The sequence below is a fragment of the Sus scrofa genome, chromosome 5, assembly GCF_000003025.6.
Source record: "Sus scrofa isolate TJ Tabasco breed Duroc chromosome 5, Sscrofa11.1, whole genome shotgun sequence".
Lineage (NCBI taxonomy): Eukaryota > Metazoa > Chordata > Mammalia > Artiodactyla > Suidae > Sus > Sus scrofa.
Window position 1 is genome coordinate 17123164 of NC_010447.5, and position 27725 is coordinate 17150888.

General features: G+C 48.2%; 1 protein-coding gene across 5 annotated transcripts in view; it reads left to right on the top strand.

Annotated features, from left to right (window-relative positions):
* The window catches only part of SCN8A (sodium voltage-gated channel alpha subunit 8), a 196364-nt gene that overhangs the window by 145696 nt on the left and 22943 nt on the right, over nucleotides 1-27725 (top strand). For all 5 annotated transcript variants that reach the window (XM_021091665.1, XM_003481581.4, XM_021091666.1 and 2 more), the window contains exons 14-21: nucleotides 998-1236; nucleotides 9619-9792; nucleotides 11679-12035; nucleotides 15006-15476; nucleotides 15998-16115; nucleotides 16632-16786; nucleotides 20453-20626; nucleotides 26179-26301. In XM_021091665.1, the coding sequence (XP_020947324.1) occupies nucleotides 998-1236; nucleotides 9619-9792; nucleotides 11679-12035; nucleotides 15006-15476; nucleotides 15998-16115; nucleotides 16632-16786; nucleotides 20453-20626; nucleotides 26179-26301 (1811 nt within the window). The remainder of the gene's footprint in view (nucleotides 1-997; nucleotides 1237-9618; nucleotides 9793-11678; nucleotides 12036-15005; nucleotides 15477-15997; nucleotides 16116-16631; nucleotides 16787-20452; nucleotides 20627-26178; nucleotides 26302-27725) is intronic.

A 27725-nucleotide genomic window follows, 5' to 3' on the forward strand; every position in this document is an offset into this window, starting at 1 on the left:
CAGAATAAGACAAGAGAGAAAGAAAGAGGAAAGAAGGAGACCAAGGGATGGGGAAAGGAAGAAGATAAAGAGAGAAGGGAAGGGGTGAAAAGGCAAGAAAAGGAGAAAGAGACGAGCGCAGAGATGAGAAAAGAGGGAGGAAGGAGAAGAAAAAGAACGAGACCTCTGTTCTGGCGGCATTGTGAACGCTTACGTCTTGGAACATGAGAGAATCCACATGGCAGCTCGTTTGATGATGCTGGTTCTGCTGTAAAGATAATAAATAAGAATAGCCAATACCTCCATAGCTCTTGCTATATGCCAGGGTGTTCTGAAGCACTTAGTGTTTGTTTTAGCTCATTTAATTCTCATGGCAAATTGAAGTAATTTACTCAAGATCCCACAGTTAGCAATTGTCAGAGCTGGTATTTGCACCCACGTATTGTCTGGCTTCAGAGTTTGTGCTTTTAACTGCTTCTCCAATAAGCATTTAATATACAATGTGTAATAAGATACCTCCTGTTTATTGAGGTCTTACCTCATGCCAGACACTATGCCGTCAACCACTTAATCCATAATCAGCGGATGAGGATTATAGGGCTCAATGAGTCCTATAACCTAGAAAGTCGGTGTCCCTTCAGAAGGGACAACAGAGGCTTAGAGGAGTCAGTCAGTATTTGCCTGAGGTCACACACACTTGTGTGTGTTGAAGCCAGTTAAACTGTGGGGTCAGACTCCAGAGGCCAAACTTGCGACCACTATTCTCTACTCCCCAAAGGGATGGATTGAGTTTTGTTTGTAGCTAGATCAGTGTTAACAGGGATGTGACCTGGTTTACGGAACACGCCTCCTCTCTGCCTTCAAGAGAAGGAAAACTGAGGGAAACCCCCGCTCAAGAAGGTTCGCACTCCAGCCGCCTTCTTTCTCGTGTCCATAGCTGCAGCATCCCAACCAAGCCCAGCCCCTTCGTTTTCTCGCAGTGAACTGAGGGGCCGCCTTTGTTCTCTATTCCCCACAGAGCTGGAAGAGTCTCAGAGGAAGTGCCCGCCATGCTGGTATAAATTTGCCAACACTTTCCTCATCTGGGAGTGTCACCCCTACTGGATAAAGCTGAAAGAGATTGTGAACTTGATCGTCATGGACCCTTTTGTGGACCTGGCCATCACCATCTGCATTGTCCTCAATACGCTGTTTATGGCAATGGAGCACCATCCTATGACCCCGCAGTTTGAACATGTCTTGGCTGTAGGAAATCTGGTAAGATGGAGCACTGTCTCTTGATTTTACGATCTGAACGGGTTTTGCCTGTAGGACCTCTTTTGCTGATCCCGAAAGCTAGTGTTTAGTTGAAAAGAAAGGAATAGTTAATTGGAAGACACATGCTTCCACATATGCCGCAGCCCCAGCCGCTCTGCCCACCGTTGTGATCCCTTGGCTGTTTCCTCTTTCTGCAGAACTTTGAAGACGTCATTTAGGAGCTCTTGGCAGAAAACTACCCATGGTGACAGAATGGGAGGCATGGTACAGTGGGTTGGTTTCAGCAGCCTGAGCCAAGGACTCGTGGATTTTTTTTTTTTCTCATTCTGTTCCTCACATTGAGTCCTGCATTACTCCAGCAAATCGCTTCCCCTTTCACCTTCAGCAACGACCACCACAGAATGGGGGAGCTCTTCTGGTGCCCTAAATGTAACGATGAATTTGCCCGTAATGTTATATATTAATTCTCCATATGGGGACTGTCTATGGGAAATTTTAAATTCTAGGTTGATTTCCCCCTCTGAGCTCTTATCCAGTTTTTACCATTAGTTGATCTGTGCCAAATTTTATTTTAAAGTTAGCCTAAGTCATAAATTTCTTATGTTATTTAGAAGATAAGTATACAGTTTTAAAGGATAGATTATATGGTGTATTCTGAAGTCAAGGAGTGGTGATTTGGGGATTATCTGTTTTACTTCATTAGTACAAAAACAGGAGTTGATTGAATTTGTGTGTGTGTGTGTGCGTGCTCACGTGCGTGCATCTTTTTAGGGCCGCACCGGAGGCATATAGAGGTTCCCAGGCTAGGGGTCAAATTGGAGCTGTAGCTGCTGGCCTAGGCCACAGCCACAGCATCTGCAACCTACACCATAGCTCCCAGCAACGCCAGAGCCCCAACCCACTGAGCAAGACCAGGGATCAAACCCGCAACCTCATGGTTCCCAGTCAGGTTCGTTAACCTCTGAGCCACGACGGGAACTCCTGACTGAATTTTGGTAGACAATAAAGAGTTAGAAAGAATCCTGTAGGTCATGTAGCCTCGTTTATTCCTTAGAAGTTACACCACAGGCACATCACATCTAGTTGTTACCATTTAATTTGTGTGTGATCTCTGCCTGCGTTCTCTTTCTCTCTCTCACACACATACACACACACAGATACACACATGCACAGGAACACACGCACAGGGACACACAGAGAGAGTTTCTACCTAAAGTCTGAATACACTATTAAAGTGTTATAATATTTTGACCTCTGACTCTGAAAACACACATAGCAAAAGGGATCTTTTATCTGGTTAGTCCTTATAGCTGATTTTATTCCCTAGTCCACATCCAAGATGATTCTGTGATGTTTCCGGTCTTCCTGTCTGAGTTAGTGACATCCTTCAGGCTCACTGCTGTGATGTGTGGCTCAATGAAATACCTGTAGTCTTAAGACAGGACAGCCGTGGACTGTCCAGGACATCGCTAACTGGCTCCGAAAGGAGCCTGTGTCATCGGCTAACCCAGGGGCTTGGCAATCAAGCTGCATTTGGAGGCAGTCAACAACATCACTTAAATATCATCTTTATTTTATTAGTCAAAGCTTCTGCAATGAGAAATAGGACCTGTTGTTGTTGTTGTTGTTGTTGTTGAGGTGGCAGCAGTGGTGTTTTTCCTGCAGTGTTTTGTTTTTCTCAGAGTGTTTACTTTTACTTGCATTTGACAGAACTTGTTTCCGATTTCCAAGGGTTTTTGAGAGGGCTGTTCAAATACTACCAGCAGAATTGCCCTTAGACCAGGCCAGCAAATAATGTTATTTTCCCTTCTTAAAAATCTAGACATTTGGCGTCATACCTCAACTAGAGTGGTGAGCCTTCAGAAGACTGCTCAGAGGTGTTAGTGGAGACAGAGGGAGGAGGAGAAGTCAGCAGCTAATGTTCAGGGACTCCCTGAGCCAAATCACTCTGGGGGCGGAGCTTCGGGGTGGGGGGGGAGAGTAGGTGTGATGAGCGGTGGTGATGGAGAGCAGCGAGAGGCTCAGGACACTTTGGACTGGCCAGTGGCTTGGAAGTGAGGGTGGAGGGAAAGAAATCAAGAAGGGGGACTAGATTTAGGGCATCTGTTAACCGAGGGGGAGATGGGGACGACTGAGCAAGGAAAAGGTGTGGAGTTTAAGATCAAGAGTTCCGGGGAGTTCCCTTCATGGCTCAGCAGTGAACGAACCCGACTAGGATCCATGAGGATGAGGGTTCGATCCTTGGCCTCACTCAGTGGGTTGAGGATCCAGTATTGCTATGAGCTGTGGTATAGGTCACAGATGCGGCTCAGATCTGGCATTGCTGTGGCTGTGGTGTAGGCCGGCAGCTGCAGCTCCAGTTCAGCCCCTAGCCTGGGAACCTCCATGTGCCGTGAGTACGGCGCTAAAAAGCAAAAACAATAAAAAATAAATAAGTAAAATCAAGTTCTGTTTTGGACCTGTTAGCCTAAAAGAAGCCATTGATTTCTGTCCAGAAATGGTTTGCATCTACAAAATGAGGATAATACCATGCCCTTAGTAGTTGGGAAGATAAAACAAGAACCGATGCAGAAGTTTGGGGACGGTGAAGAGTCCTCTGCTTGTTTAGGACCCGTGTGAGTGTAGCTCAGTGGGAGAACTTTCAAGGGCCTGGAGCTGTAGATCCAGCCTTTGACTGAACCTGGGAATAAGAGAATGAAAACAATGGATGGACTCAGGTTTTCCCACAGCCGGGACAGCGAATTAAGCTGTGCGTGTCCATAGATGTGCAGATGGGTGTTTGGAGGGAAGGGAGAACAGTGTTCTGTAAATCGGCAGGCCCTGCCTCTTCCCACCTCCCCTCAGGAAAAAATGGTCCTGGTAGAAGGAAGCTTAAAGATAATTCAATGCAACCCCCATGTTTTATAGCGGAAACTGAAGCCAGGGAGGCTAGGTGACTTCTACAACTTTGTATCGCTTAGTAGATAAAGGTAATGACTTTTTTTTTTTTTTTTTTGCAGCCATTTGAATACAGCAGTGAGTTTATAAGGTGGGGTTTTTTTAGGGAGTTCTCTGATGGCCTAGCATTCTCACTGCTGTGGCTCTGGTTGCTGCCATGCAGCATAGGTTCAATCCCTGGCCCAGGAATTCCCACATACTGCCTATGTGCTGAAAAAGAAAAAAAAAAAAAAATACGAAAAGCAAAACATAACAAAAAACAAGAGAACCTGAAATAAATGTTGCAACGCTCATTTTTTTTTAAAAAGCAGTTGTTTTTTTTTTAAACAACTCAATCTTACAGACGTTTCAAGTACAGTACAAAAAGCTATTTTTTGAGAGTAAGTTGCTGACACAGCCTGTCACCCCCAAATACTTTAGCGCGTTTTTTATAAACACGCACATTCTCCTACACAACCATGATATAACTGCCAAAATCGGGAAATTACCATGGCGCATCCCTGCCTTCTCATTCTCAGGCCCCTTGAAATTGTGCCAATAATCCCAGTAATAGGGAGGAAGCTGTTCCAGAGTTACCCCTGCATTTAGCTCTCATATCTCTAACTTTCTCCAGCCCAGGAGAGCGCCTCTGTCTTCAACTTCCATGACCTTATCAAGGTCAAATGTATCACGTTTGAAGATGACGAGCCAGTTCTTTCGTAGAATCCCCTCAATCTGGGTTTGTCCAGTACCTCCTCCTGATTAGACTCAGGTGATGCCTTTGGCAGGACTGTCCCACAAGCGAGGCCATCTTCCTCTCATCGCATCTGCCAGGTGGCACGATTTCCTTCCGTCCCATTTCTGCCGCTGATCACTTGATGACTTGATTAAGGAGAGGTCTGCCAGGCTTCTTTCCTGTAAAGTTATTCTTTTCCTGTTTATAATTAATAAGCATTCGTGAGGAAGACACTTTGAAACGATCTCAATTTCTTATTTTTCGTTAAATGTGATTGATTCTTTTATTTACTAATGTCAGTGTGGACTCGTGGTTTTCGGTTTTAGTCAGTGGGTTTTAATCCGTCCCCATCATGTACTTGGGTGTTTAAACGGTTCCCGATCTGGCCAGTGGGAGTCCCTTCAAGGTGGCTTCTGTGTCCTTTCAGCATCTCCTCCTTGCTTCTTTGTTTTTGCAGATATATTCCAGGCTGACTTTATATCTTTCCAGTCTCAGGCCTGGAATCAGCCGTTTCTCACGCAGCCCTTGTTTTAGTGGAAGCCGACATTTAGAAATCCAGGTCTGCCAGAGCGCGATGCCTCTCGGCACAGGGGCACTACATGGTTCTTTCTGGTTTCCCCTTTCTGTGTTTGTAACTCCTTCACCAACAGAAAGAAACCTGGTCGCCACTGTCTTTAGTAGGCGACCTTTGATCGTTTTTTTTAAAAAGCCACCATTACCTCTTCCAACGTTGGGTGTCCTCTCCCCGGGGCAGGCTCTGAACCCCATGCTGGGCCTCCGGCATCCACACAGCATCCTTCATGTCGACCCCTCCTCACACGTCTCAGGCCGACACCCAGGCCGGGCCACCCCACACCCCCTCGTTTTCCATACCCCACTCGAACTCCTTGAACGCCTCTCAGTATACCCCTCCCCACCCTACACCAGGGTTCCCCCACCATAGAAGCTCTCTGCATCCTGCTTGGACTCAGACACCCCACGCCGGGCCTCCCCCCTTGCCCTGCTCAGGCTCTGACTCTCTGCTCCCTGCTGCCCGCCTGCAGGGACCCGCCCCTCCCCACCTCCCCCCACTCAGGCCGTCCTTCCACCCGGAAGCTCTCCTCGCCTGGCTCTGTAGCTAACTCCTGATGCCAGGCCACGTGCCCCTCACCCTGCTTGGCTCTGACACGCCTCCCTGGGCCAGCTGTCTGTGTGGACACTTTCTTGAGCCCTCTCAGGCTTTGACACCCCACATCAAGCCGTCCTCCCCCTGAGGATGCCCTCTCCACCTGGTTAAGCTCTAACCCTCTCTGCCCAGTCTCCTACCCGCTCCAGCGTGGGCACTCTCCAGCCGTCCTCAGGCCTTCGCACCCTGTGCTGGGCAGCCATCCCACGCAGACACTGGACTGGCCCCCAGTGGGCACCCTCCATGGCCTACATAGGCTCTGACAGCCCACCCTAGGCAGCCCTCCTTCTCAGCTGCCCCAGGCCCCCCACCATGTAGATAAGAGCTTTAGGACTAAATCTCTTGAGAGGAGGGGGTCTGGAAGGAAGGGTGAAAGCTTAACCTGACATGTAAGTTTAATTTCCGAGAATCTAAGCCAAAAAAGAAAAACAGGAAGTTGTTTTTCCTCCTTTACCAAATACACATGAATGTTATGTGGTAAAGTAACTACAGTTTAACTAGATTTTCAACCAAAAGGAATTCTTTCCAGATTTTAATTTTTCTTTGATCTGTGTCCCTGTAGCCCCTTATACATACGCTTTTTAGAAACCTACTTCCTGATATTTTAGTCTTTGTGCCTGGATCTTTCATTTGGATAAGCAGCCATTCTAGTCTGCACAGATCTGACGGGGCTCCTGGGACATAGAACTTTCCCTTAAAAGTGGGGCAGTTCTGAGCAAGCCAGTACAAGTGGATCACCTTGTCCACCCAGGATGGAGGACTTTGAGCACTAAAACCAGACGAATCTCAGTATTACAACCACTTGGGTCACCCGACCTCAGGGTGACCGAGTTCCCAAGGATCTGCTATTTTTCATGGTCACATGTTGGTTTTTCCCTGTCTCCACTGCAGTACACACAGGGCTTTTGTCAAATTGAATTTCATCCTCTTTGGAAGGACTACAGAGCAGGAGCTCCTCGGCCTCCTGGGAGGAGACAGGGGCAAACAAATCCGAAAGGCTCCCAGAGGAGCCTGATTTGTCTGCAGACGCAGTTGTGGCAGAGGACAGAGGAGGTGTGCTGCTTCCCCCTACCCTTCCCAGGCCCCAGGCTGACCCCCAGTCTCAGGGCACCGGAGACCTTGCCTGCTGCCCTGGCATTATGTTCTCAGGCCGGTGCCAGGGGCTTGTCCAAACTAGAAACATATGCTGCCTGTGAATTCAGAGCATTTGATTGGAACAGACTTCTCCATCTTTTTTTGGTTTTAGGGCCCTGTTATTCTCTTAAAAAGAGCTAAAGCGCTTTCATTTATGTGAGTTATCTTTTCATATTTACCATATTTGAAATTAAAACCAACAAAAATCTTAAATACTTATTTTTAAATCACAATCATATATCCATTACACAGTTATGTAAATAACATTTTATGGGGGAAAATATTTTCTGAAGGAAAAAAATGGATTGTTTGGCATTTTTGCAAATCTCTGTCATGTCTAGTGTTTTGTGTGTTTGAGTTTTTGGTTGTGTTTTGTTTCGGCCATGCCTGCGGCATACAGAAGTTCCCAAGCCAGGGGTCAAACCCACGCCACACCAGTTACCCAAGCCACAGCAGTGGCAATGCCAGACCCTTAACTGCTAGGCTACCAGGGAACTCTTCGTGTCTGGTTTAGTAGAAGATACCTAGATTTATCTGCTTCTGTACTTAATCCATCGCTATATATTATTTTGCTTAAAGTGAAAGATGAAAACCTGGCCTCACACAGATATGTAGTTGGAAAGAGAAGAAGACTTCATACCCCATGAGGGTCTTAGGGACCCAAGGATCCCCCAGTACACTTTGAGAGCTGCGGTACTAGAACATAAATTCTCAGGTGAATACTTGATGACATTCACAAGAGTGACATTTATATACAGTTATTGATGTGCTGCTTGTAATTCCTTTTTCTCCTCCTCAAGAAGCATATCACGGTGCAAATAAAAATAACATCAAAGGGAGAACCTTAAATCTAGTCTCCTCTGTTTTTAAAAAAGTAATTCTTTCATGCAACCAATAGTTACAGATTTATTTTCTCCCAAGCCCCAAACGAGGGCAGCCCACTGTGTGTGTTGAAACAACACAGTTGCTGGTGTCAGTCTCAGGCCTTCCTACCAGGCAGCCAGAGGCCAGTCCACCCTTTGAAAGGCCACACCACGTGACCGTGTCATTGATCTTCTCTCAGGAGCCAGAGTTCCCACAGTATAGGTATTCTCAGGTCATTCAGCTCGTGCCTGTTACTAAGCACTTCTGTGTGTTCGCCAGGAACCAAGGGGACAGCACATTCAGTCTCTGCTTAGTGTGTATAAAGCGGGTTCATGTTGCTCCGTAAAGAAACCTTTGATGGGCTCACGCTGAGGGTAAACTGTGTGTCGGGAGCTGATGAGCTGCCCCTACTTTCCTGACTCACTGCGAGTGATATCCCTTCTGTAGAAGCTTAACTTGCACTATGAACTTTGATTTAGCTTAACAGAAAAGGACATTAAACAGTAGCATTAAAATAATAAGCGTTTGTAAGGTGGTGAGACTATGAATGGATCTCCTGTAGTTTGCACATGTTTAGCTGTGTCCCATTGCTTTTACCACTGAAAATAAGAAACCCTGGAGTTCCCGTCGTGGCTCAGCGGTTAGTGAACCCAACTAGCGTCTGTGAAGATGCGGGTTTGATCCCTGGCCTTGCCCATTGGGTTAAGGATCCAGCTTTGCTGTGAGCTGTGGTGTAGGTCAGTAGCTGCAGTTCTTATTGGACCCCTAGCCTGGGAACCTCCACATCCTGCGTGTACGGCCCTAAAAAGACAAAAAAGAAAGAAAGAAAGAAACCCTGCAGCAGATTATGTCTGTGTTTGAGAAGACGCATAATGTCAAGTCAGGACTAATTCTCATATAGTTATAACACAGAGAGTGCAATTTTTTTTTTTTTGTCTTTTGTTGTTGTTGTTGTTGTTGCTATTTCTTGGGCCGCTCCCGCGGCATATGGAGGTTCCCAGGCTAGGGGTCCAATCGGAGCTGTAGCCACCGGCCTACGCCAGAGCCACAGCAACGCGGGATCCGAGCTGCGTCTGCAACCTACACCACAGCTCACGGCAACGCCGGATCGTTAACCCACTGAGCAAGGGCAGGGACCGAACCCGCAACCTCATGGTTCCTAGTCGGATTCGTTAACCACTGCGCCACGACGGGAACTCCGCAATTTTTTTAACAACATCCCAAACATACCCACTCAGATGCTGGCCGACCCTTGAGGAGTCAGTCACTTGTGTGATATTCCCCGTTGCTTAGAATCATGTTTAAACTGCAGTCTTGAACGACGTGCATTGAGGAGTTCTGGCAACAAAGATGGGGGCGCCGGGCTGAGTACTTGATTCAGGGGAAGTAAGAAGACTTTCCCGCATCGTGCGGCGTGGTCAGGGGACATCTGAGTGTTGCTGTCCTCAGATGGAGGATTTAGTCAAGGCTGGCTCTTGCGGCTTCTTGGATGTGTCGTAATCAAAGTTAAATGATAAAGGCGTTTTCTTTCTTGTGCTTTTTCTTACGCCTGCCTTCTGCTCTTTAGGTTTTCACTGGAATTTTCACAGCGGAAATGTTCCTGAAGCTCATAGCCATGGATCCCTACTATTATTTCCAAGAAGGTTGGAACATTTTTGACGGATTTATTGTCTCCCTCAGTTTAATGGAACTGAGTCTAGCAGACGTGGAGGGGCTTTCAGTGCTGCGATCTTTCCGATTGGTATTCCATATTTCTCCCATTTCTTTTTACATTTCCTGTCTTGCAGCTGCTAGAAAGAGTTTTGCATAAGTTAATCTCGTGATTTTTTTTTTTTAAGTCCTTAGCTATATTCTACTCTCAACTTCCGTTGGCTGCTTATTGGCTTAGCTACTGAAATCTTGAAAACTTTTCTGCTAACTGCCTAATGTAGAGAGTCGTTTTTAAAATCAGTCAACAAACTGGAGTCAGTTTTAGGATGTTCCTCGGAAGATAGTGGTTCATCTAAAAGATGAGGAAGAAGGATTCCCAGGGGCTCTTCTGAGGTCTGCTTGGGATTTGCTGGTGAGCCTATTTCTGCATCGGAGCATTGCCCTGAAATGGCAAGAATTTCTCCGTTTTTAAAAATGGCTCTCCTCATTTCTTCTATCCTTCCAGAAAACAAGAATAAAATAATGTTTTAAAAAATTGTATTGACATTAGTTGTTGGACATTGGTCATAAGTTGAGGATGATTTTTTAATGTATTTAATGTAATTTAATACTACAATGACTCTGAAAGGATAATGACATCCTCAAGTAGCTTCCCGTAAGCATCGATATAAGCGATGTCCTGATTCAGTCCCTTGAGAAGCTGAGTTACCTGGAGGATATCCCACTCAGAGCCTCAGAAATGGCTTCGGTTTTTCTCCTTATCGGGAAGGTATCTAAGCATCTCGACTGAAAGGATTTAAGGTTTTTTAATCAGGATATTCAAAATATCTAAGAAAGAGAATTGGATCAGAGGGAAACAATTTGTAAACCAGAGACTTCATTCAATCCAAGTCACAAATAACATCTGCCAAGTTTCTGGAACCTCTGCTTACTAGTCATTGGTTAGGATCCAGCCCGCAGTAGACTTTTTGAGAATAGTTCTTATTACCTAGAAGATGAAGAATTAAGAGAATGAAGCCTTAGCACTAATATTCTTAATAAATTAAAAGCCACTCAGAAACGGAAAACATACAAAGAACCCAGATTATACACAGAGCAACAACACCTAGGAAACTGTGAACTCTCAGATAAGACTCAAGTTTTCAATAGGAAAAAAAAGTCCGAATCCTTCTACCAGGATTCCTATTACATCATGTGTTAGTTGTTAACTTAAGGCATATGATGATGGCCTCTAGTCATGGGTTCATGCATTATAATTCTCAGTCTATTAGCCAAGACCTTGTAAGCATTCATTGCAGAATACAGAAAGTTCGTGATTGACAGATACCAGAAGTTCTGTCCTCTGAATTAACATCAGCATAGTCCCTTTTCATAAGATGTATAGTCTCTTTTCAAAAGATGGCTCCACTTGGGAGTTTTGTTTTTCCTTGAAGTTATTCCAAGCATATCACAGAGTTCCCTGTCAGCCATTGATTATTTATTGGCAAACGAAAGGAAAGCTAGGTAGAATGTTTAAATGCTTGCTTTTTTAAGGAGACAGATGACTTATTTTCACTATCCTTACCAGACTGATCTTTTGCAGATCACGTTTTCCCTGATACGTCTCTTGAGAAGTCAAGAGAAAATTAATGGGAAAGGATATGTTCATGTATTGCTTGTTTTTTGGTTTTGGTTTTTGTTTTTGTTTTTCTTAATAGATTGACCCAGAGACTAATACAGGGGGCTAGAGGCAGTATTCTTGGTTCTTAGTTCTAAATCTCTCACTTACTGTACAGTTATTCAGTTTCCCTCTCTATGCCTCAGTTGCTCCCATTTTAGTCTAAAACACTGTTAGAAGGTTCTGGGAATTTCCCAAGGGTGCTCAATAAATTTAAGCTGATCTTAACTAATTTTATACGTTATTATTACAGCCGTGTGGTAAGAATAAATGGACTGACTACCATTTGGGTTTTATTTGTTTGTTTGTTTTTTCCTTAGCTTCGAGTCTTCAAATTGGCCAAATCCTGGCCCACCCTGAACATGCTGATCAAGATTATTGGAAATTCAGTGGGTGCCCTGGGCAACCTGACCCTGGTGCTGGCCATTATTGTTTTCATCTTTGCCGTGGTGGGGATGCAGCTCTTTGGAAAGAGCTACAAAGAGTGTGTCTGCAAGATCAACCAGGACTGTGAACTCCCTCGCTGGCACATGCATGACTTTTTTCATTCTTTCCTCATTGTCTTTCGAGTGTTGTGCGGGGAGTGGATCGAGACCATGTGGGACTGCATGGAGGTGGCCGGCCAGGCCATGTGCCTCATTGTCTTCATGATGGTCATGGTTATTGGCAACTTGGTGGTTAGTACGAACTTGTAGATCTTTTTGTTCTTTGCTCTGAACATCTTACCCTTGACCCAGAAGCCCGATCTGCTTAGTCCTTCTACTACCTTCCATGTCTGTGTTGGTCTTTATTCTTTCTTGGCCCGAGAACCCTAAGATACAAATGAAGGAAAGGAGACTGCTGTTTTCAGAGGCCTACTGGATCATGAGCCACACAACCTTCTGATGTTTTTTCATAGTTATGGAAACAAAACTCAGCCAATTTAGGGACTTTTCCAAAGTCACACCGAGTAGATGTCAGGGCTTGTGTTAGATCCTTGACTTTAGAGTCTGTGGCTCTTTCTGCTACAAAAGTTTCATTCATCTGAGCCAGAATTTCTCAACCTTGACGCTATCGATCGTTTGGGCTAAATAATTATTTGTTGTGGAACTGTCCTGTGTGTTGCAGGAAATTTGCAGTATCCCTGGCCCCTACTCTTTACTGGCCAGTCGTGTGACAACTAAAAATGTCTTCTCACATTGCCACCTGTCCCCAGGGGGCAAAATTGCCCTCCACTAAGAACCATGGGTCTAAACCACGTTAGAGTTTTATCTGATTTGTGTAGATGGCAAATCACTTTCTTGCTTCCCTCTGATCTGTCCACCTGCTGTCTTCTGTTTCTCGATATAGAACATTCACCCACAGGAATTTAACACTTTACTTTTCAAAGTGTCCGCTGAGGACTAGTGGCACTGAGATGGCGTGAGAGTGTCTTAGAGATGCAGACTCTTAGGGCCCTCCCCAGAACCACTGACTCAGCATCTGCATTTTTAACATGATCCCCAGGTGATTCACAGACACTACAGTTTGAGAGGCGAATCATCATTCAGATCAGGCCAGAGCCCCCTTGCAAGTGTAGAGCAAGAAGGGCTGGAGGAAGACAAACTCGGACGACCCCTTGTAAGCTCACCCATGGTTGTTCTCTTCCTTTTCCTGCCACACGGAAGCATCTGCCAATAGAGGTTCCTACTCACCAGCCTCTGAACCTGCCACAGCCACCCTGTTCTCTGTAAGAGCTGTAAAAATAGACACTGCAATGTGTCTTAATACTCCCGTTCTCTATTTCTAGCCACTTTCCTCTCAGTCCTGGTCCCTCCAGTCTTTCCACTCCTTCCGTGAATACAGCTACTGCCTGCTGGTCCACAGCAGGATCAGCACCAGAGCCCTGAACTCCCACCCTTCCTCTAGTCTCCTGTCCTCAGTTGTTCCAAGGACATCTCTCCATGACTGTCTACAGTTACCTGAGCATGTGGTAAAAGCCACTATTATTTCTGCCTCTGATGACACCTTTCCCAGTCCCCCTTGGCTCAGGCCTTCTGCCCACCTAGTCTCAGGAATCTGTAAGTCTCTTCTGACTTTTCTCTCTACTCCTGGTGAGTATCTGGCGTCCTTCCTAAGGCTTTCTTCTTGGCGTTTCTATACCTGCATCTTTCTCTGTAGGAGTTCCGAGAGCCACCCCTTCCTCCATTTCTCTAACCCACCTAGTATTTCTAACAGTGTGATGAAGGCCACCTTTGTCTCAGTCACCTAAGTGTCACTCATTAATGAAGGCTGAGTCCCAGGCCCTACACCAGATGGGACCCGATGAGGCAGAATCTTTCAGGCGAGGCCAAGGAGATGCTTGTTTCTAACAAGCATCCCACCCCAGGAGATTCTCTTGCATGCTAAGGTCGGAGATTACTGTAGCCTAATCCAGACCCTTATCAACTCATGCAAGCAACAGCCCCCTAACTCCCAGTGCCCCCTGTGTGCGTAGCTAGAAGGAATGACTTTCTCAAATCTCTGTCACATCTGCGACTCCTTTACTCAAGGACTAATGGTAGATCCAGTTAAATAAAATCCAGATCTTTTAGCCTGGCCTTCAAAGTCCTGTCCATCTCACCCCCATTTTACTAGCTGTATTCCTCTAATTCTGCAAACGGCCCAGGTAATCCAGTGACGCAAAGCTCATTTACTGTCTCCATCTCTCCCACTCTGCACACATGATTATCTCCACCTAAAATGTATGCCTTACTCTTCTTCAGAAGTGTGACAAAGTAAGGGCCAAGTGTAAATCAAGAAGTGAACACCTCTCCCACTTTTCAAAAGTAAGTCTTAATAAAAAATTAATTAATTAATCATAATGCGCAGTGTGGTAAAGTAGGAAAAAAAAAACCCAACATACATAAAGCTTGTTTCTGATGGTTTAACACTTAGATAGACAATAGAACACAAAAATCATCATCACTGTCTTGCAAAAGCTATTTTATTTCAATAAATGCTAGGAAAACACAATTAAAATAGGATGGCATAAAATGTATTTCAGGTCTACCTTCTGTATCTGTTGTATGAAAGTCTGGCTCTCCAAGCCTCATGTATTTTTCTAACCTGGATCCTCCAAGAAGATAACTACTGCTTCTGAACACATGGCCTTGCTGCATTCTTTGATCCTCCCCAGTAATCCATGCCCGCCTTTTTGTTTTTATTTTGGGGGCGTTTTCTTCCAAAATGCATACAGCCTTTGTTTTTGTTTTTGATTATAAGAAAATCAGTATAGGAATTTCCTGGTGGTCTAGAGGGTTAAGGATCCGGTGTTATCATTGCTGTGATTGGGTCACTGCTGGCACAGATTTAATCTAATCCCTGGCCTGATATGACTGCACCTCATCGAGAGTACAGCCAAAAGAAAAAAGAAAAAAAAGCAATATATTTAGAAGTACATATATATGCTTGTAAAGTATAAAGGAATCAAGAAAAGGAGCGCTAAACCCCTTGTATTAAAACCAAACAAAATGCCCACCTAGTGACACGAGCGTTTAAAACATTCTGCAGATCCAAGAAAACACAAAAGAAACTTGAGTCTTTTCCCATAAGTCCGTGGGCTTCCAGTTTGCACCCCTAGTTTAGTGGACGATATTACCTAACACCCTCTACATTCCCTCTCCTTTTTCCCAATGCCACTGGTACAGGTGCTGAACTTGTTTCTGGCCTTGCTCCTGAGCTCCTTCAGCGCCGACAACCTGGCGGCCACCGACGACGATGGGGAGATGAACAACCTGCAGATCTCGGTCATCCGGATCAAGAAGGGTGTGGCTTGGACCAAACTCAAAGTGCACGCCTTCATGCAGGCCCACTTCAAGCAGCGCGAGGCTGACGAAGTGAAGCCTCTGGACGAGCTGTACGAAAAGAAGGCCAACTGCATCGCCAACCACACTGGCGCCGACATCCACCGGAACGGCGACTTCCAGAAAAACGGCAACGGCACGACCAGCGGCATCGGCAGCAGCGTGGAGAAGTACATCATCGATGAGGACCACATGTCCTTCATCAACAACCCCAACCTGACCGTGAGAGTGCCCATCGCCGTGGGCGAGTCGGATTTTGAGAACCTCAACACGGAAGACGTCAGCAGCGAGTCGGATCCTGAAGGCAGCAAAGATGTAAGGTCCCAGCCGAGACACCAGTCCTCATCCCGCGTGAGGACAGACAGGGCTCTGGCAGCCCCTGGCAGCGACTGGTTCAGCCATGGGCCTGGCAGAGAGATTCTGGAAGAGCCACCTCTCACCTTTTGAGAACCGGCCCTGCCCATCGGGGTTGTTCTCAATGATCTAACCTCCTGAGACGTTCCCGAGTCTGTCTCCACTGCTTCTGGATCATCCGGATCAGAGGCTGGAGGAAACCCTTGAGTACTTCCCTGCCCTGTAGCAGCGAGGCCAGCCTGTGGCCACGTTCTGTTGAGGGTGGATCCCTGGAACCTGAGAGTGGGTTTTCATGTTATACCCCATCCCGACAGGAGTTTCGAGGGCTCTGGGGTCATTGTTGGCCTGTGATGCATTGGGTGGTGACCAGTTTGTAATAAGAAGTGTGACTGGTGCATCGTCTGTACCAAAGGTAGCTTGTTCAGCGTAGAGTGGATGTGTGGCCACAGTGTGGCTTATCGCCCCCTTCCTTGTGTATCTAGAAACTGGATGATACCAGCTCCTCTGAAGGCAGCACCATCGATATCAAGCCGGAAGTAGAAGAAGTCCCTGTGGAACAGCCCGAGGAATACTTGGATCCGGACGCCTGCTTCACAGAAGGTGAAAGGGGGCAAGGACAGGGGACGGGCGTGTGGCACTTGTGCTGCTCACAGAGAAATTTCTGCCAGGGTCCGTGGTTGGCTGGGGAGGGGGGCTCCGTGGCCAGCTTTAAGAACTTTGTGCCCCACCTCATCCTTTTGAGGGAGGTTGATACGGCTTTCTCTGTCAGATTCTTGCCGTAACAAGTTTTTATTCTCAAACTGTTCTTTGTCCGTTTTCTCTCGACATCAGGCCTGTTCTGTCGTGGCCGTTTCTGCCCCCTGACTACACTTTCCTCCTCCCTCTCGCTGCGTCTTTATGGGACATCTTCCCACCTCCAGAGGGCCTTGCCCTGGTAGCCTGGCAGCATGGCCTCAGCCCTGCCACCCTCTCCATTTCCAAATCACATTTTCTGATTCAGCCACTGTCCTCTTGGCTGTGTGGTGGGGAAGCTCCCACAGGGGCCCTGGGAGAAGGAGAGGGCAGGTCTGGGTGGGCACAGCCCGCCGTCTGACGCGCCTCTCCCACTGGTGCCAGGTTGTGTCCAGAGATTCAAGTGCTGCCAGGTCAACATCGAGGAAGGGCTCGGCAAGTCCTGGTGGATCCTGCGGAAGACCTGCTTCCTCATCGTGGAGCACAATTGGTTTGAGACCTTCATCATCTTCATGATTCTGCTCAGCAGCGGCGCCCTGGTGAGGCCCGGGGCAGAGCACCCGGAGGGGCTGGCCGGGGAAGGGGTCTGCGGACCCGTGGGAAGGACCGGATGGGCCCAAGCCCGGTTTCTCTGAGAACACAGCTCGGCTGTGGACCCGAGGGTGACGATCCGTTAAGGTGCTTTGGGCTGTGTTTTGAGCCTTTGGGATTGGAAGTCTCATTTGCCCACATGTTCGTCTTCAGACTCAGCATGATCCCTCCTAAGCCTAAGACGCCCTTTTCATCAGAATGAGAATACGAATTACCCAGTGTCTTCCCCGCTTGGTTTGCCCAGTTCTAAACGGCTTCCTAAAGTACACTTCCATTTCTCACCTAATATCCCGAAACTCTCGCTTGACTTTTTGGTTCCCCAAGGTGGGAGGGAGGTGCCCCTGGCACTGCAGACACTCAGAGTCAGATCCCCGCCGGGCCTGGGGCGCCCCTGGCACTGCAGGCCCTCAGAGTCAGATCCCCGCCGGGCCTGGGGCGCCCCTGGCACTGCAGACCCTCAGAGTCAGATCCCCGCCGGGCCTGGGGCGCCCCTGGCACTGCAGACACTCAGAGTCAGATCCCTGCCGGGCCTGGGGCGCCCCAGGCACTGCAGACACTCATCGTCAGATCCCCGCAGGGCCTGGGGAGCCCCTGGCACTGTAGACACTCAGAGTCAGATCCCTGGTACAAAGATTATTTATGCGCACGTGGTTGTGAGTGCTTAGTGTTAGTTAGTGAGACACACAGGGCACTGAACACATAGGCTCCCCCACTGCTGGGGCTCATTATCTTAGCTAGGCTGGGCTATAACTGAGGAGGTCTGGACAGGGTCCTGGTTGAGTAGATAAGAAGACAGCAGGGTCCAGTGACACTACACATTTTCCTCCTTTTAATTAAGGGAAAGGTGAAGAGTACAGGATTTTGAAATGTTTTGAAGAAAGTGGGCACATTCAGGTAGGTGGGGTATCCATGCCTGATCTGGAAGCAAAAAATAACAAGAGAGAAACCCCACCTTTAGTGTTAAAGATCCCCCAGAGACGGGAGCTTTCGCTGACTTGCGAGGTGAGAGCATAGGAGAAGCGGAGCCAGGCAGTCACCTGTATCAAGAAGAGCCCTAGAGCCTGAAGAGGGCCCTGGGAAGGCAGGGCGAGGGCTGTGCAGGAAAGCAGCCGGCTGGAGCGGGAGGCAGAGAAGGTGGCTCGGAAGCCTTGGTCCGAGTGAAGGGGAGCCAGACTGTCCTGCCTGCCCCCAGCCACTTATTGCAACACAGGCATTCACGCAAGGCTTGCTGAGACGCTGTGGGGGCCGCAAGGTGACAGTATGGGCTCTGCCCTTGGTGGGGGGCGGGGGGGGGGAGGTCAGCCTCAGGCCAGAGACTGAAAAAGGTCTTTTGTTATTGTTCTCAGCGTTTTTCTCCAAACCTAGTAAGCAGAACCCTAAAATCAGAGAGGCCATGCCTCCCACTGAGATTCTTCTCTTCCCCATCGCAAAAAAAAAAAAAAAAAAAAAAAAAAAGAATAAAAGCAGCAGTGAAACAAAATTATTGAAATTTTGCTGCTACCTGTGTCAGCTCTTGTTTATAATTAGTTAATAAAACACTGGGCTCTGGACTCGAAGGCCCTGTGCATTAGTCAGCATGAGACTCACAATAGCCAAGCGCGGCCACAGCTAAAGTGTCCAAGGAGAGACTAGAGTGTGGCTGGGAGGAGACCTCAGAGGGGCTCAGAGCCCCCACGGACAGGAAGACCAGCCTCAGGCAGGTCGCAGGTGCTGGGCTCTAGGGTGGATTTCTGCAGATGGAGGTCAAGGAAGCTGTAGTCTTTCCCATTGAGCAGAGAGGATGTTTTTGTACCGAGACCCTGAGCAGGACTGTGGACCCACGACCCTGGCCCCACTGCCCAGCGATAAAATAGGCACTGTTGTCCACATGCATCCATGTTGGAAGAAGAGTCTGTGGGCAGTCTGGCTCTGTCCTGCCTCTGGAACTGTCCAGAGCAGCCACCTCCGATGCAGAACAGGGACCTTTATCTACGTCCTGTTTTTCTCATGCCTCAGGGACTCCCTCCACTCAGCACAGACCTTCTGCAGCCTCCCCCACCCCGCCCCGCTCATGCGTGAGGGCACTGCCCTTTGCATCACTGAACCCCCGCATTTAGGAGTTCCAGAGAAAGAAGGGAGTGCCGAGAGCCTCTTCACTCCCAGCTCTGTAACCCTCCGCCTGTGTCTGTGGTGTCAGGGGCTGAAACGAGAACTTCTGTCGTATAAACATGTGTACAGTGTTAGCGAGGATGTGGGAATATTGGACCCTTATATGCCGCTGATGTAAACTGGTTCAGAAAACAACTTCCTCGAGAAAAAAAGGAAAATGGGAGTTCCTGTCGTGGCTCAGTGGTTAACAAATCCGACTAGGAACCATGAGGTTGCAGGTTCGATCTCTGGCCTTGCTCAGTGGGTTAGGGATCCAGCATTGCCGTGAGCTGTGGTGTAGGTCGCAGACGCAGCTGGGATCCCGAGTTGCTGTGGCTGTGGGTGTAGGACGGCAGCTACAGCTCCGATTCAACCCCTAGCCTGGGACCCTCCATATGCCACAGAAGTGGCCCTAGAAATGGCAAAAAGACAAAAAAAAAAAAGAAAATGAAACACAGAATTAGCTACCCTGTGACCCAGCCATTCCACTCCTGGGTATATACCTGAGAGGAATAAAAACATGTCCACATGAAAACTTGCCCACAGGAGTTCCCGTCGTGGCGCAGTGGTTAACGAATCCGACTAGGAACCATGAGGTTGCGGGTTCGGTCCCTGCCCTTGCTCAGTGGGTTAACGATCCGGCGTTGCCGTGAGCTGTGGTGTAGGTCGCAGACGCGGCTCGGATCCCGTGTTGCTGTGGCTCTGGTGTAGGCCGGTGGCTACAGCTCCGATTCAACCCCTAGCCTGGGAACCTCCATATGCCGTGGGAGCGGCCCAAGAAATAGCAACAATAACAACAACAACAACAACAACAACAAAAGAGACAAAAGACAAAAAAAAAAAAAAAAAAAGAAAAGTTGCCCACAAATGTTCATAGCGTCCTTACTCAGCAATGGCCAAAAAAGTAAAAACAGCGCACATGTCCATCAGTTGATGAAGGACAAACCAAACGTGGTGTAGCCGCACCGGCATAGTTTCCATCCGCAGAAAGAAAAACGAAGGGCTGAGCGTGCCACGGCATGGACGGGCCCTGAGAATGTTCTTCTGTGGTAAAGAAGCCAGTCACGGGGGACCGCCTAGGATATCATTCCTTTTCTACGAAATGTCCAGAAGGAGCAGACCTGTCACTGGAGACAGAAAGTCGCTTAGTGGTTGCCAGGACTCGGGGGAGCCCAGGAGACTAGAGGGTGCGGGATTTCTTTGGGGGGTGATGGAAATAGAACTCGCCTCTGGCGACAGCTGTATGATTCTGAGTATATGAACAGCTCCTGCACTGTATACTGGAAGTTGCTGAATGGCGTGGCATGTGAATTACATCTCAAGAAAACTGGTTTTTTCAAAAAAGCCACATGTAGCAGGGGATAGCGCGAAAGAGACAGGAAGCCGATGAGGGGCCAGCCACAGGCGGGAGGGCTGCCGCGGGGCTGGCACCTCCGTGTTGCATGCTTGCCTGTAGGCACCCTGGGCAGCCGCTGCCTCTCTTTCAGGCCTTCGAGGACATCTACATCGAGCAGAGGAAGACCATCCGCACCATCCTGGAGTACGCGGACAAGGTCTTCACCTACATCTTCATCCTGGAGATGCTGCTCAAGTGGACAGCCTATGGCTTCGTCAAGTTCTTCACCAATGCCTGGTGCTGGCTGGACTTCCTCATCGTGGCTGTACGTGTCCTGCTTTCTACTTCCCACCCCTGGCGGCAGGAGAGCAGAAACGGGGATTGTCTTTCCTCTCATGGCTGGACGTGCCCAGGGGCCCAGGGTGTAGGGCAAGATATTGATGTGGGTTTGGGTGAAGTTCCTTTCCCAGCCCTCAGATCGTAGCTTTGGGAAAGGACTTTGCTCCTGGCACTAACTAACCAGCTCTTGACGCTGGTGGTTTGGCTTAGACGTTTCAGAGATGAGGAACGGGAAGTAGAATCATTGGTGCCAAAGCCTCGTTCCCAGGCCGGGGTCAGGGAGGTTCTGGCCCCAAACCAGTAGGGTGGCCTCCTGCTGCTGCCAGGAGAGGATGAGGGGGTGCTCTTGGGAGGGAGCTGCTGGTGGGGTCTCGGTAGACTCTCCTGACGACCACTGCCACAGACGCGTGCATCCAGACTCCTCTGAACGAGGCCGTCTGCCAGGAAGAGGGGGCGTTTACACCGAAATAACCCCTGCTCCCCCCGCTTCCCACACATTGCCGTTTCCACAGTGGTGATCAAACTTAACAAAAATCCTCTTCTCCTCCAGGTTTCAAGACTGTCTTCAAGGCTTGGTGGCTTTCACTGCCGTGTTGCTTTTCAGGGTGGAAGCTGCATCACCCGTAACTATTTCTCACCCACCAGCTCTGGTCCCTTCGTAGGTTGTCTAACCATGATGAGTGTTTCTTATTCTGAATGATCACTAAAGCCTTTTTTCTTCCAGCCAAAGCAGTATTTGAAAACAAAAATGGATGGGCATTTCAGGAGCAGAGCCTGTGGCGGCTTCACTTTCTTCTGAGGGCTGAGAAGCGCCTAGAACGTGGAGTGTTTGGAGGCTGGGTTGGCCCTTTTTGAGTACAGGTGTCATTGGCTAGGGGCTGAGCTGCCCATAGAGTGCCGCTGGGGTCTAGCGTGGAGCCACGTGGGGATACCTGGAGCCCGGCACTCTGCAGCAGGGACGATCCCTGCCCTATTCCTGCACTCCTTTCCCAGCGTGCTGTCTGCAGCTCCCATGGCTAACAGCTCCTTCCAAGAGCTGTCACTACGCTCCCATCTCCACTCCCCACTTCTAAAATCAAGCCTTCGGCAAGATCCCTAAATGAGGTGAAGCCGTCACCATCGGCCCTGAAAGTGAACCAGAGAGGCATTGCCCCAGAGGTCACCAGGGTGAGACCCTTGTAGCAAGAGGTTTCAGCACTCCCTTCAAAACCCATTGACAGTGCCCTGCGATGGAAGGGCCTTGACCTCCCAAAGATGGAAAGCTTGAGTTCTAGGAGTTAAGGAATGGGCTTGGGATAAGGGCCAGAGCCTCCTTTCCCTGTAACTCCTAAGCACCACTCAGGCAGGTGGACACCCAGGGAGTCCTGGAAGCCCCTCATCTTCCTACCTTCCGAGACCTCAGGTAGATAACTGCCACGACCACACTTCCGACCACACTTCCGACAGCCCTGGGGAAGCTGCGATTTGGAACAAAGCACCCCCACTGTGATCTGCCCCATCTACCCTGACCTGAATTGCACTCCTCCTCTTCCCTCTGGGGTGGGCAACCCCAGAATTCACGAGTGTCAATCAAAGTACCCCACATTCCTCTGGTACCCAAGTAAGCTGCTAAAAGCATTCAGGGATTCTGCACGCCACCATTTATTTAGCAAATCTTTTAGCACTTTTTATACTAGATGGCAAGGTAATAAAAAGCATGAGAAAGGTATGTAGCCAACTAACAGTCATCCTAAGTCCCTAGCTTGGGGGAGTTGCTGGATTCTCACATCACCATGAGACCTGACACTGGCTCCTGAGAACAGCTCAGAACCAGTTATTAGTGAACAAATATAAATAAAATACCATTCTCTGTGTAGAATTGTCCCAGAAGCCATAGGGAGTTGCAGGGGACAGGCAGGCATGGTCCCAGCCCCTGGAAGCTCACACTGGCTTGCCAGGCCACTCTGATCTGATTTCAGGCCATGAAAATGCAGCTTCTAGGCACAAGATTCTCCGAGCACCCTCGTATATTCCCTTGGATGGAACGGTGCATTTATTCTTCCTGTATCAAAAGTTTGTTGAGTGCCCACAAACACAAAGCCTCCTGTGGGGTGCTGTGGGGGATTCAGAGAGTAGGAGCCAAGGGCACGTCTCTCAAATGGCCGAGAAGATGAGACACATAGGCAGATAACCACAGGTGGGCTCTGGGGGGCAGCCCCAGCCCATCCCAGGCTACACCATTTGCCGCTTTTGAGTTACGGATGAAGAATAAGGCTTACACTGACACTTGGCCTGCTGGAACCGTCAGGGTTTTCACGCTCCTTTTGGATAAATGTCTAGTGCCCTTGGCATCTTATATATCCAGCAGGTGTAAGTTTTAGGTCCTAATTTGGCAGTATCTCTGAGACTCTCTTCCTCCCGTTTCATTCACCAGTAACTCGATGTCTGAATCTGCTAGTCATCACTATGTTTGGTTTCCCTAATGAGTGAATGGTCAGTCTTCCTTGTTGCCCTGTGTGGCTGCTAAGAATGCTTTTTAGAATCATGGAGATGATGTAGACAACTTCCAAGGTCAACTCTCCTTGTTTACAAGCCACGTGAGTTCCCAGACAGAGACAACATTTTCTTTCGTGCAGGTTCTTGGCTGCACTGGGGATCTTGTCCTGTGAAAGAACTGTATCATCTTTTCCCAGGGAAGTCGACCCCAGCAGATTTGGAGATTAGCCAGCCTATTGGTTCCAGGGATGGGAACTTCCAGAGATCGCTCACTGCATCCTCAGTTCAGACTACTGAAGACATTCTCCACTTGAAAATGTTCACATCATGTTGAAAAAGTCAACCAGTGTCCCTCCCTTTTTTCTGTGCCTGCAGCTACGGATACCCTGGATTTTGACTTCTGCTCAACTCTTTTTTTTTTTTTTTTTTCCCCTCCAGGTTTGATTCTTTCCTTAAAGTATACTTTTAAGCAATGTTCTGGTTATCCCACAGAGACTCAAAAAATTATAGAAGTGCCCTTAACTGCTAAAGAACAGCCTAGAAAGGACCCTTACTTACTGATCCTTAGGAGATCTTGGCCAGGTTGACCAGTTGAGCAGCAGGCTCTCTCAGCAGCGTTTGGAGCCAGCCTGAGAGTTGGCATCTGTGCCTCCTCCACCCTTCTCCCCACTTTCGTCCTATTTATTATCAGATAAATCCTACCCCACCCCCACCCCAGCTCGAAGAGCTGGCATCTTCTTGCCTTGTATGGGGCCTTTGGCCACTAGAAGCTTAGTTTTTTAGTCTTTTTCTGCCGTAGTTTCACAGGATGAAGTTGACTTGGGTTCTTTGAACGCAGGTATTTGGTTGAGATAGCCTACCTTCAGATATACCTGTTAAGCTCTCACCAAGAATATGGCAATTTTAAGAGTTTCCTGGTGGCTCAGCAGGTTAAGGATCTGGTGTTTTCACTGCTGTGGCTCAGGTTGCTCCTGTGGTGTGGGTTCTATCCCTGGCCCTGGAATTTCTGCTTGCCATGGGCATGCCCCCCCAAAAAAAGGATATGGCGATTTTAGATTCTTTAGGGTGAGAGTTGGCTGTACTTGACAATAGTAGGCAAAAGATGCCTCCGTGTAGATTCTTGCTGTCAGTGACGGAGGGAGGAAACGTGATTGGTGGGTACTACGCTGTCTTAGATAAAGTCTTTGGACTCTTGTTTTGAAGAGAAAGTGAACTCTGAACCATCTACTTTCAAAGAACATGAGCAGCCTAATAGGACAGCATCTAATTCCAGATTTGCTTTAGATACTGCCCAGAACTCCAGAGAAGAGACCCCCACTAATGGATCATGAGGACAGGCATAACTGAAGGTTCACACCCCTTTTAAAAACTGAAGCCTTTGAGCCTGCCCATCCCCGACCCTCACTAGGTCACTGACCTACTACTTCTGCCCTTGCCAGCCTGCTGCTTAATTATAAATGTCTTCATTTAAGTAAAAAAGAATTTTGTACAGTCCAGAGATACAGAGTCAAAGAAATAACTCCCTTAGCTGGAGTTAAAAAGTACCAAATGAAACTAAGTTATGGATGGTTCCTTTTTTTCACCTCAGAACACCCTAAGCTGGGGCTCAGCCCATCTGTAACCACCACTTCCCAGTGGAGGGAATTTAAGAATTGTTGGTGGGAACATCTTAACCTCTCCCAGGAGCTGCAGTGCAGTGTGAGGAAAGACCGCTCTGAGAAACGCAGAGCGCAGACCTTCTAACTGAAGGCATTTCAGGTCCGGTGCCCCCGAGGAGCTCCGTATCTCTCTCAGGCGAGGCCCAGGCAGACTTTGGTGTCGTGACAGGATGAGCACAACTGCTCTGCGAGCTCTGGTAGAATATGGTGAATTTACCTCTGGAAGAGCAGGAAGGCCTATGACCATGACTCTAGGCCTAGAGACCAGACTGCTGCTCCCCAGCACAATATATGCCCCTCCAGACTGGTCAGATACCATAATCTTTATTGGGATTTCGTCATCCAGCCTGCCGTGGGGGAGGTGCCCTGTCCGTGGAAGAAAGCGCTCTGGCCTGGGAATCAGCAGTGTGGGTCTTTCATCCTGACTCCTGAACGGCCAGTGGGAACACTGGGCACCTTCTTGTGTATGGGTCTCAGGTTCCTCATTGATAAATCCAAATGTAAAAATTCTTCCAGGAACCCTACCAGCTATGATTCTGATGATGAAGGTAGTAGGACACTGTCCCAGGAAGGAGAGACCTGAGGCCAGTTCTTTGGGGGCTGTTCCAGAGATAAATAATGAGGATTACAAAAGAGAATATGGATTCCATTGTCCAGACCCACCCGAGTTCTCATGGCCACGAAGGAGTCAGGGTTTATAGTTAAACCTGGAAGGGGCATTGTAGTTAAAAGTGAGAGGATTACTTAGGTGAGTCCTCATGGAACCACAATTCTGTCCAGAAGTTTCTTGGTGGGAACTGCAAGGGCAGCTGTGGTAATTAATATGTTTCCTTGTTGATGTAGTAACTCATCCGATTCTCCAGCAAATGGTTTCTTGTCGACCAGGAGTAAGAGAACTTGTCCCTGTTGGAAATCCATGGTGAATGAGTGGAGGAGGGGGCAGCCTGTGTGGAGTGTGTGTATTTATCTGTATTCTTTTCCATAGGTACCATTAAATTTGTCTGGCTTAATTTAATGGGAACTTCTGGGACCTGCAGAGACTATAAAGGGCGAGGGTAAGGTTTTTGTCATCTGTTCAGGCTCCTCTCCTTCCAATGGAACTTCCTCATTCTCCCTCTCCCTCCGGCCTCTTCCCTTTGCCAACTTGTATGTCTGGTCCGCGCCCTCTCTCGACCTTCTCTTCCCTTTGTGTTTTTTCTTCCGCCTCTCAACCACCTTTCCTTCCAGGTCGTTTGAGTCCAAGTTGAAGTAGGCAGCTGGTGTTACCCACTTCCTCTTCCGGGGGGAGGGGCCCCGTCTGTATAATCAGTGCTAGGGGCTTTATTCTAACACTCTGGAACCTCTGTTTTCTTTTTTCTTTTTGTTTCCTTTTTTGTTTTTGTTTTTCTTTTCTGTTTCCGTGTAGGTCTCCTTAGTCAGCCTTATAGCTAATGCCCTGGGCTACTCGGAACTAGGTGCCATAAAGTCCCTTAGGACCCTAAGAGCTTTGAGACCCTTAAGAGCCTTATCACGATTTGAAGGGATGAGGGTAAGATACCAAGAGCAGCTGATCCTTCTGCATGCCAATGGAAACTGTTTCAGCATGCTAGAACTGATCACGTGGTGGAAAGATCATTCAAACACAAACTCTGTGATGCAGCTGCTGATTTGATCCTCCACTCCTCCCCCGCACCTGCCCCGTGCGAAAGGGAGTCGCCTTCAGCTGCCTCATCACATTATTATCGCCCCCCCCCCAACAACACGCCATCGCAGAACATGTTAACATTGGCTACTCTCATTGGCCTGGCTTACCTGTAGCACTTGGGGCGGCTTTCTGGGCTGTTGATTTAATAGGGAGAATCACCAGGTGCAAAGAAGGGGAATTATAACCCACGGACCCGCTGAAAAGCAGAGGCCACAGGCAGGGAGAGTGCCGTGTAGGGGCGTCAGCCAGGAGGGGACTGTGGCCTCGGAGTCAGAGAGACCAGCTGAGAAGGGGCTTGAAGACGGGATGGCAGGCCTGCAATTGGGGACGGAGCAGAATTTGGCATGGCCCCGGGAAAAGAAATGCTTTTCTTTCTATTCTGATTCCTCTCATTGCACCTTGTTGTTCTCAGCCCAGTCCCGTAAGGACTGGCAGCCTCTGTCTGATAGCAAAGCTTTCCTCCTCACCCCCTACGCCTCTGCCCACGCTGTACGGTCCCCTATCCTAACACTGTCAAAACCACAACCAGGTACGATGTTAGATGACTGTCAGCTAGTTCTCCTGAAATTTCTCAACACCGGCTATGCCTGCTTTGCCGATCCTCCACTCAGATCCAAACAGTGCAAGGTGCTGTCACCCTGCCAGCTTAGAAGTAAGGCTCCCTCTTTTGGTGCCTTTTTGCTGTCTCTTTTGGTTTAAAAACTGTCCATGTGTGCACCCACACACAGACACCCAAAAACACAAGTCAGTTTCCTAAAATCAAACAACCAACTGGCTTTTGGTGGTAATAGTTGTCCTGTGATAATCAGAGAGGTCTGTTATACTTAACGAGACCAAGAAAACTCATTTTAATTCAGGTGTTGAATACATGCAGGAGAGCAAACCAGAGGATGTATTTTTAAATGTGCAAATATTGGAATGTAAGAATAAGAAACTCTTGCGGCAGTCCGCGTGAAGCCAGACTGACGGGAGAAATGAGGTACCAGGACGGCGCCACTTCATTCAGTCCCCTCTGTGGTCTCTGGCCACTGGCCCCTGAAGCCACCCACACCTGTAGAGGAAATGAAAATTTCACTGGGACGTGGGAATTTCATGTTATTACAGTTTACTCAGGGAAGTGCTCTCTGCAGGAAATTTGCATTTCTCCTGTAGCACAGTCACAGTTTGGTTTACTAAGTTTGGTAAAAAGCTTGGTGAACGCTTTCTGCAGCCCACCTGAAACCATCTCTAGGAAGGTCAGTTCCACAGCAGCATAAATGTAATTTAAA